Below are 10,841 nucleotides of genomic sequence, written 5' to 3'. Positions count from 1 at the left end.
CACAGCTCACAGCAACCTCAAACTCTTGGGCTTAAGCAATTCTCTTGCCTCAGCCTCCCAAGTAGCTGGGACTACAGGCACCCACCACAATGCTTGGCTAAGGATGTTGGTATTTTAGTGGGGATTGCATTGAATCTATAGATTGCTTTGGGATGTACAGACATTTTATCAATATTGGGTCTTCCCAGCCATGAGCATGGTATGTTCTTCCATTTGTTAATATTTTCTGCTATTTCTTTTCTTAGGGTTTCATAGTTTTCTTTATAGTGGCTAATGTACCAACCATATACACCAGAGCTGGCGGGTTCAAATCCAGCCCAGGCCTGCCAAACAACAATGACAAATACAACCAAAAAATAACCGGGCATTGTGGCAGGTGCCTGTAGTCCCAGCTACTTGGAAGGCTGAGGCAAGACAATCACTTAAGCCCAAGAGTTGGAGGTTGCTGTGAGCTGTGATGCCACAGCACTCTACCCAGAGTGACAGCTTCTGAGGCTCTGTCTCAAAAAATAAAAAAACCAACATCATACTTTCAAGATTTGGAAAAAATAATTCTCAATTTTGTATGGAACCAGAAAAAAGAAACCCATATAGCTAAAGCAATTCTTAGTAATAAAAACAATGCCGGGGGCTTTAGCCAACCAGACTAGGCTGTACTGCAAGGCCATAGTGATCAAAACAGCATGGTATGGGCACAAAAACAGAGACATAGACATCTGGAATCAAATAGAAAACCATGAGATGAAACTAAAATCTTATAGCCACCTGATCTTTGATAAACCAAACAAGAACATTCACTGGAGGAAAGAATCTCTATTCAATAAATGGTTCTGGGAGAACTCGATAACCATGCATGAAAGACTGAAACTGGACCCACACATTTCTCCACTCACCAAAATTGATTCAAGATGGATAGAAGATCTAAATCTAAGGCATGAATCAATAAAAATCCTTGAAGAAAATGTGAGAAAATACTTGAAGGTTTTGTATACAACCAGAAAAAATCCCATATAGCTAAGGCAGTTCGTAGTAATAAAAACAAAGCCAGGGGGCATCAGCATACCAGATTTCAGGCTGTGCTACAAAGCCATACTGGTCAAGACCACATGGTACTGGCACAAAAATATAGACATAGACATTTGGAATAGAATAGAAAACAAGGAAATGAAACTCACATCTTACAACCACCTAATCTTCAATAAACCAAACAAGAACATACCTTGGGAGAAAGAATCCTGATTAAATAAATCCCATGGTGCTGGGAAAACTGTATATCCACATGTAAAAGACTGAAACTGGACCCACACCTTTCTCCACTCACAAAAATTGATTCAAGATGGATAAAGGACTTAAATTTAAGGCATGAAACAATAAAAATCCTCAAAGTAGCATAGGAAAAACACTGGAAGATATCAGCCTGGGGAAAGACTTCATGAAGAAGACTGCTGTGGCAATGCAACAACAACAAAAATAAACAAATGGGACCTAATCAAACTGAAAAGCTTCTGTACAGCTGAGACAATGACCAAAGCAAATAGACAACCTACACAATGGGAAAGGATATTTGCATATTTTGAATCAGACAAAAGCTTGATAACTAGGATCTATAAAGAACTCAAATTAATCCACAAGAAAAAAGCCAACAATCCCATATATCAATGGGCAAGAGACATCAATAGAACTGTCTCTAAAGAAGACAGACAGATGGCTAACAAACATATGAAAAAAAATGCTCATCATGCCTAATTATTAGAGAAATGCAAATCAAAAGCACCCTGAGAGACCATCTAACCCCAGCAAGAATGGCCCACATCACAAAATCTCAAAACTGCAGATGCTGGCATGAATGTGGAGAGAAGGGAACACTGTTACACTGCTGGGACTGCAAACTAATACAACCTTTTTGGAAGGTAGTATGGAGAACCCTCAAAGAACTCAGCTAGACCTCCCATTTGATCCTGCAATTTCATTACTTAGCATCTACCCAGAAGAAAAAAAAAATCATTTTATCATAAGGACACTTTCACTAGACTGTTTATGGCAGCTCAATTTACAATGACCAAAATGTGGAAACAGCCTAAATGCCCACCAACCCAGGAATAGATTAACAAGCTGTGGTATATGTACACCATGGAATACTATTCAGCCATTAAAAGAACTGGACACTTCACAGCCTTTTTATTAACCTGGATGGAAGTGGAATACATTATTCTTAGTAAAGCATCACAAAAATGGAGAAGCAAGAATCCTATGTACTCAATTTTGATATGAGGACAATTAATGACAATGACATGGTGGGGGTGGGGAAGGGGAGAACAGAGAGAGAAAGAAGGAGGGAAGGGTGGGGGTAAGGAATAGCAGAGAGAGAGAAGGAGGGAGGGGAGTGGGGTCTTGTTTTTGTCACACCTTTTGGGGGCAAGACACGATTGTAAGAGGGACTTTACTTAACAAATGCAATCAGTGTAACCTGGTTTCTTGTACCCTCAATGAATCCCCAACAATTAAAAAAAAAAAAAGAATAGGGGAGAAAGAATCCAATGTACCCAATTCTGATATGAGGGCAACTGATGCTAGTACATGGGTGGGGGAGTGAGATGTGGAAGAAGATAGAGGGAAGGCGGGAAGGGGATGAGGGTTTACAGTGTTTGACACACCTCTTGCAGGTTGGACACTATTAATAGAGTGACTTCTCCCAGCAAATGCAAGCAGTGTAACCTAGCTTATTGTACCCTCAATGATTCCCCAACAATTAAAAAATAATAAGGTTTATTTACCATGTGCTTAGTAAAAATCACACAGTGATCTTCAGTGTCTCAATGAAGTTCAAATACATTTATACCTGTCCTTTTGGAGGGGAGGGGAAGATAAGGAGTACAGGTAATTCTGCTTAGGAGCAACAAATGTTGTTTGGAAGATGAATGGATGTGGGAAAGAGATTGACATATACATAGTTCTCTTTGCAAATTAAATTAACCTGAATCAGGTACTATATTTAAATGCTTTGGGCCAGGATTGGTTGCATCTTTGATCTTTTTTCCTGCAATATATTGAGATAACAGGGAGGTGAAGGGAAGTCAGTTGCTTTTTTGAGCTTTTAATGGTCAATCCAGTTTAGGCAGATAGAGGGAAACCCCACCCCACCCCCCTCAATGCTCTTGGATTTTGAATGACCTTTAATTCAAAATATTCTTTTTACCAAGGAGTCATACTTTGGGGTTAAATTTCATGAGCCCCTTCAAATGGGAGGAATATGTTTACTTATCAATTAACCCAAGAGGCAGGTATTATATTTAGAATGATTTGTTTAGACCTATGGCTAGATCTGGTTACCCCTTGGTTGGTGTTCCTGCAGTATATTGAGATAACAGGGTGGGAAAGGGAAGTCATTTGTAATTTTTGATGGGTTAGTCCAGTTGATACAGATAAGTCCTTCCAAGAGCCTATAATTCAAAATGCTCTTCAAAATGTCATATTTTGGGGAGATATTTCCTAAACTCTTTCAAAGTCTGAGTATTCTGATTCCCTCTATCCCTCATTATCATACTTCATGTCCAAGCCAACAATCAGGTGTATTGGTTCTATTCCTAGTTCATGTGCTCATCCATTCCCCTCTTTTCATCTCTACTGCTATAGCTCAAGTCCAAAGACCATCAGCTCTTAGCTATTGCAATAGTATCTAATTAACAGTCATCCTCAAACTACTGCCCACAGGCCACATGCAGCCTGCCTGGACGTTTATCTAGCACACCGGGTGTTTTTGCCGCCGCTGCCTGTCCTGCTTAGCAGCCAACTCGTCCCAGGGCCTGCAGTCTGGCCCTCCAATGGTCTGAGGGACAGTGAGCTGGCCCCTGTTTAAAAAGTTTGAGGACCCCTGAAATAGTTTTCAATAGTAATAGTAGTGTCTTTTCTATGTTTCTAGATACACAAATACTTACCATTGCATCACAATTGCCTGCAGTATTCAGTATAGTAACATATTGTACAGGTTTGTAGCATAGAAGCAACAGACTCTACCATACAGATTTGTGTAAGTACACTCTATGGTGCTTGCACTGTTAATAGGATGAATGACTCAAACAAGATCTTCAATCAGTTGAAGCTTATTAAGCTAGCGCTTGAGGGCACATATCTGTGGCTATTGTTTTCTAAGAGATTTTCCTGTTTAATATTCATACATTTTGTTCAAGGGGGAAAGGCATGTAGGAAGAGGAATGGGTAGGCAGTAAGGTACATGGTTATATTTCTGTGACACTTTACTCAGTAAATTTACATTTTACATAAAATCAGATGAACCTTGGGAGGAAAAAGAGAGTAATGGAGGAATCAATTATGCAGACCTCTCTGGGTAAGTGGAAGAATGATTGATCTCATCCTGTCTTTGTTCTGTACCTGGGAAGAAAATTTTATAATTGGCAGACATTATAGAACAGCCAGCATAGAACAGGCTTTAGTTTTAGTAGCTAGACTTAGATTGCAGACCTAAAGTTAAACTGGATATGTCCTTATTCACTGGGGATATATGCATCTTGAAAACTTTTGAGGCCAGCAAAAAATTTATTTTTGAGTGGTTTGTGGGGGCAGACATACTGAGCTGTCTGAGGCCTTTTGCCTTTCCTTGGGTGTCTGCCTAAAGCAGGTATCCTCAAACTACAGCCCGCAGGCCACATGCAGCCCACCTAGGACATTTATGTGGCCCACTGGGTGTTTTTGCCACCACTGCCTGTCCTGCTTAGCAGCCAACTTGTCCCAGGGCCTGCGGTGTGGCCCTCCAATGGTCTGAGGGACAGTGAACTGGGCCCCTGTTTAAAAAGTTTGAGGACCCCTAGATAATGCTTTGACACAAAGCAGTGTCATTCAGAAAGAGTGTTGCTTAACCTTCCTTTTGGCATAACCCCTTTGGGGATACTGAGATTTTTTTATTTTTCTTTATGGTACAATGACAAAATTGCCTAATGACACATTTCTCAGAACATATCCTATTGCTAAGTGATCCATGGCTATGTATGTACTACACATACAAAATGAATTATACCTATTATATAATTATATAGCATATAAATATGTAAACTTAAATTGCTTTCCCAGGACCAAGGTACAGATTATCCCTGACTCACATTGGTTCAAGTTACTAATTTTCAACATTGCAATGGTATGAAAATAATTCAATAGAAACCATACCTTCAGTTCTGAATGTTGATCTTTTCCTAGGCTACTAGTATGCAGTATGATACTGTCCCTCAGTGCTGGACGGTGGCAGCAAGCTGTGACTCCCAGTCAGCCAGAGGATCCCAAGAACAATGACCTGTCACGGGTTGGTGGGTTTAGTGTATTAAATGCATTTTTGACTTACAGTATTTTCAAATTGCAATTGGTTTATCAGGATGTAACTTCATCCTGAGTCAAGAAGCATCTGTATATGGGTATATTGACAATTCAAATTCTATAATTTTAATTCCCAAATATATGTAAAATGAATTACATTTGTGCTTTTGTTTGCAGCCAGGAGATGAAGTGTATCCTAAAGATGAGAATGGCAAATGGCTATATCATAATGTAAATCTGTGTGCCACTTGGGAGGTAAGTTCAAGTGCACTCTTATTTTATTTTACTTTTTATTTATTTTTGTTTTGAGACAGAATCTCAACTGTTGCCCTGGATAGAGTGCCATGGCATCACAGCTCATAGCAATCTCCAACTCTTGGGCTTAAATAATTCTCTTGCCTCAGCCTCCCAAGTAGCTGGGACTACAGGTGCCTGCCACAATGCCCAGCTATTTTTTGATTGCAGTTGTCATTGTTGCTTAGCAGACCTGGGCCACGTTTGAACCCACCACCCTAGGTGTATGTGGCCAGTGCCCTTGTTTACTGAGCTACAGGCACTGCCTGTACCTCTTATTTTAAAAGATTCTATTTTTAAACTGTGATTTGATATTCCTGTCATATTCATGGAGAGACCTATCCTTTACTCACAATGGAAAATAGCAGGATAGGCAAAGTAGCAGAATAGAAAAGTCAGAATAGGCATTTTCTAATCATAAGTACAGGTATATCAAATAGATCATAATGAAGAAACCTCCCAATATGAAGAAGGAAAGAATAAGATATTTTAACATTAAAATCTAAGAGATGTAGGTAAGAAAATTAAAATTTCTAGGATCTATACAATAGGAGTCTAAGAAAAAAAGCAAGAAAAAAAAGGACAAGAAGAAATATTTGAAAGAAAAAAGATATTAAATGAATTATGGAATACAAAACAGGAAAGGTAAGAATATTGTTTTATTTTAGTGATATTTAGGAGTGGTCTAGGTGTAGTGGCAGGTGCCTGTAATCTTAGCTACTTGGGAAGCTGAGATGGAGGATCACCTGAGGCCAAGAGTTTAAGACTGTAGCACCCCATGATCACACCTGTGAATCCCACTGCACTCTAGCCTAGGAAACACAATGAGGTCCTGTCTTTACAGCAGACAAACAAACAAACAAAAAACAATATCAAACATAAAGAGAAAATGTTAAAACTTCCAGAGGATAGCAAATAAGCCAATAAAGGATGCAAAATGGAATAGTAAAAATAATCAATCCAAGAGGAAACAGGAAAAGAAGAAAAGAGGGAAAATAAATGGGTGGGAAAAACAGAAGACAAACAGCAATGTGGGAGATTGAAACTCAGTGATATTGGTAAATCACAGTGCATACAAATGGTCTAAGCACCCGCCACTAAAAGTTTGTCTGAATGAATAAACATCAAGTCCCACTACATATCATATACAAGAAACTCATTTTAAATAAAGAGACACAAACAGGTTTAAAGTAAAAGTTTTTTCAAAATATGAAAGGATAGAAAAAGATATACTAGGCTAACATTAATCAGAATAAACTTGAGGTTGCTATTTTAATATTAACAAGGACTTTAGGGCAAATGGTATTACCAGGGATAAAGAAGATTATTTTATAATGACAAAGGGGTAAGTCTTAAACATCTGTGTTGGAAATTGAAGCAGGGTTTTCAGTGCTTTGGTGAGAATTCCAGAATATTCTACCTTGACTTTAATCCAGAATGCATGGAGATTTGAAGTTGTCTCAAATGCATTTATTTGAAGTTGTCATTTGCAATCTCAAGCAGTTGATCCTCTTCTAGCACTGACAAAGTCAATTCACCTGGCTTATGCACAGATGGATGTGGATCTATGCCTTCCCAGTTCAGGGGTTTTTTTGTGGTTGGAAAGTAATATGTTCAAGCTCTTTTGAAAGCTGCGATAGATGATCATGCTCCAGGTGGAGACAGAAGGTCCTGGCTCAGTCTCTTTCAAAATCTCTGCTAATGTTTGAGACATGTCAAAAATTCCAGTGTTCACATGACACTCCCATAATTCTAGTTTGTCTTTGAATATGGCCACTTATCTACTGACTACAACACAGTTGTCATTCTCCCCTGAAGTGACAGATTGAGTTTGTTAAATGGATTGAATATGTCACACATGTAAGCAAGTTTTGTAACCTATTCTGTGTCATTTAAATGTACTTCCAGTGGTAACTGTTGTAGGGGATGCCAAGAGTCAGACAACTTCTGAGCAAGATGATCTGCAGCTGAGGGGTGGACCCTAGGGCCATTCATCCACATGTGCTCCTTGTGGAAGAAGAGCCTGAGCCTTCAGCACATAGTCATTTGTTAATTACTCCCCTCACCTGTGTTGTACAGTCTCAATAAAAGGCTGGTGAGGCGGTTGCTCGGGGCTGCCCTGCTAAGAGGGCTACCCACCTCCTATAAGTTTGTACTTCTAATCCGTGTCACTCCTGGTTCCTTCCTGCTGTGATTGAGACCAGGGCCACAGGGGCCCAAGGGGTTGCGACAGACAGTTTTTCTAAAAGAAATCTCTGGAGCAGCTCTTTTAACTCAAAAACTCTGGGCAGTGATCTATCTTGAGAAAGCCATCTCACTTCTGTGTATAAAAGAAGATCCGTGCATTCCTCTCCTCACAGAGATGCGCAAACAACTCACATGCCCCTGTGAGTTAGGGGAATGTTCTTAATATGTTTGATAATTTTAATTACATCCTGCAAAACATTGCTTAGAATAGATGACCTTTTTTGGCTAGCCAGCATTTCTCTATGGATGACACAGTGTGCAGACCCACATTCAGAAGTGACCTCCTTGACCTGAGTAACCAGGAAGCTGTCCAGTCGTGACAGCCCTCACTGCATGCATACTGATGCAAGATGACCAATTCAAGTTTCCTGATATGTGTCATTCATAGGCTTGAATACTTCTGCAGCTGTGGTGGTGGTCAGCAACAAAAGTACACATAGCATATCCTCATGCACATCCTTCTGAAAAATACTACACTAAACCAAGCATTGTTGTCTTAGTGTCAACATCAGTAGACTCATCAACCCGGATTGCACACCATGGTGACTCATTAATCCTTTCTAACAACTGGGTCTCAGTATCTCTGCTATTTCATCAATTTATTTGGTTATGCTGCTAGCCAAAAGAAGAGCAGGTGCCACCTTTTGAACTGCAGCCTCTCCTAAAAGTTCACAGCAGTCAGGATCTACTCTTAACTAGTAGTAAAAGGCTTCTTAGCATTAGTTAGCAATGCCCTTAGCCATTAAGAATGATGCTGTCAGCCCAGCAGTGAGGATAATGGTTACATTCTTACAAAAAAGTAGTTAGAGCTCAGTAGATCTACATTTTTACATAATAAGATAGGTGAACATTCAAAAAAAGGAGCAGAAGAAAAAGTCAATTGTGTTGTCCCTGTCTTCTCAGATAGGGATAGGAGTGATTGATGTTTATCTCTTCCTTGGTCTGCAGCTATGGAGATAACCTTGTAATCTTATCAGTGTAATCTTGTCAGCAGAGTAGGTTAACAGAACTCAGGTTCCAGAATTTATTTAGGCTGTACTCCTAAGGTTATATAGTTGGCATGCCCTTGTTATATAGAGGGACATATATCCTGAAAGATTTAAGGCTATAGAAAATCAGAAATATTTTACCCCAAAATATGTCTTTGACTTACAGTAGAACCTCCATAGTTGATCACCTCCCTACATTGACCACTTTCTTAAATTGATCTAATTTTCATAGATCGGGCACGCACCACATGTATGCATCAGTAGAGTTGGCCTACTTCCTCATGTTGACCACCTCCACATGTTGACTAGTTTGTTACAGTCCCTCGGTGGTCAACTTACAGAGGTTCTACTATATTTTGAGATAGCTATCACAAGTCCAGCAGACAGAAATAATGCTACAAAGCTGTCTTTTGTGGAGGGAAATTTGTATCTGTGATTAATAGAGAATCCAACACCTTTAAAGGTCTGAAAAGAAACATTTACCATCTATTCCCTCTGAGAACTGTTACCACTGAGGAGGCTTTATCTGCTTAACAAGACCATCCTTGCCAGCCAACCTTCTCTTCTTCCAGCCATAACCTGTCCTGATACCAAAAACTATTTGGTCATAGTCCAAGCCACATTCTTTGAAAGAAAACCTATCTATACCTTATTGAGGAGTTGAGCATTCATGCTGCAGACACCTGTGAATATGTGTCAAACAAAATGTGCTTTTTCCTCCAATTAATTTGTCTGCCTTCATGTTAGTAATTTTTCAGAAAATGTTTAGGGAGCCAAGAGCCATGGTCCCAACAGGACTAAGAGGCCACATCCCTATAAGAAATCTGTGAGGAAAATGATGCAGAGAGGCAAAAGATCTTTGTTGTTTGGGGAATTTGGCTTACAAATAGGACAAAGAATGGTAAAGTCACAGCTATTAGTTTGGGGAGAGAATGGCAGTGCTACATAACTTGGTTCCCAGACTTAGTTCTCCCTTTGACATAATGAGTTTGGTGGTTGGGGGGCGGGGGGTGTTTCGTGACTCATTATTAGCAATACCAGATATCATAGGCTTAAAAATCAAATGTATTATTAGGGCTAGAAAAGCACTTGGGGAGGCTGAGGCAAGGGGATTATGTGAGGCTAGAAGTTTGATTAGCTTAAGCAACATAGTGAAACACCATTGCTACAAACAACAACAACAACAAAAATGACCCGGGTGTGGTGGCACATATCTGTAGTCTTAGCTACTTAGAAGTGTAAAGAGGGCAGATAACTAGGGCCCAAGAGTTTGAGGTTGCAGTGAACTATGATAGGCCCACTTTGTTCTAGCTCAGGCGACAGAGCAAAAGATCCCATCTCTAAAAAAGAAATGAACAAAACTCACCAAAAAGATAATACCAATTTTAAACATATGTAAGTAAGATATCTTCAAGATATATAAAGCAAATGCAGGAAGACGTTGATAGATTCACCATTATAGTGGAATATTTCTGACATACTTTTTTTAATTACTGAGAATCCAAGAAAAGTTGGACCTAATTTTATATATAATTGTTACTGAAACTGCAGGGTGGTTGGCCTAGGTCCAATTGCTCTTAGCACAAAGATCCAATTATTGAGACAATGAGGATTGCCAAGGAAGAAATGAATTTTTTAATACAAAAGATGTCTTGTGGGGTTGTGAGGGAGAAACCAAGAGACTCTTACTTATCAGTCTTCCAGGCTAAGGGAGATCAGGGCCTTTTTAAGGAGGGGCCATGTGCCTTGTGGCAAGTTGGGGGTGTTAAGATTTGTTGTCAGGACGTCTGTCCTGGGGACTTCAGAACCTCAGCTCCTTCATCTTATAGAAAATATATCATTTCTGGGAAACCACTCAAAAAGTCAATTAGTTAAAGGCGAGGATTTAAAAAATCCATATGAGTGTCATAGAAATTTATTTGTGGATATGTATATGAATGAGAGAGAAGAGAGAATTTTGAATCTAAAAATAGGAGAATGCATATTTTT

At 39.4% G+C, this 10,841-nt stretch overlaps 1 protein-coding gene across 3 annotated transcripts in view; it reads left to right on the top strand.

Moving 5' to 3' along the window:
- AKR1D1 (aldo-keto reductase family 1 member D1) overlaps window positions 1-10,841 on the top strand; it is a 44,607-nt gene that overhangs the window by 20,334 nt on the left and 13,432 nt on the right. For all 3 annotated transcript variants that reach the window (XM_023514237.1, XM_003791588.3, XM_023514236.1), the window contains exon 5: window positions 5,500-5,577. In XM_023514237.1, the coding sequence (XP_023370005.1) occupies window positions 5,500-5,577 (78 nt within the window). The remainder of the gene's footprint in view (window positions 1-5,499; window positions 5,578-10,841) is intronic.

This window comes from Otolemur garnettii, unplaced genomic scaffold (assembly GCF_000181295.1).
Source record: "Otolemur garnettii isolate 467f Iridium unplaced genomic scaffold, OtoGar3 scaffold00049, whole genome shotgun sequence".
Classification (NCBI taxonomy): domain Eukaryota; kingdom Metazoa; phylum Chordata; class Mammalia; order Primates; family Galagidae; genus Otolemur; species Otolemur garnettii.
The sequence above is the reverse complement of the archived record's forward strand: the minus strand, read 5'-3'. Positions and strand labels throughout refer to the sequence as shown.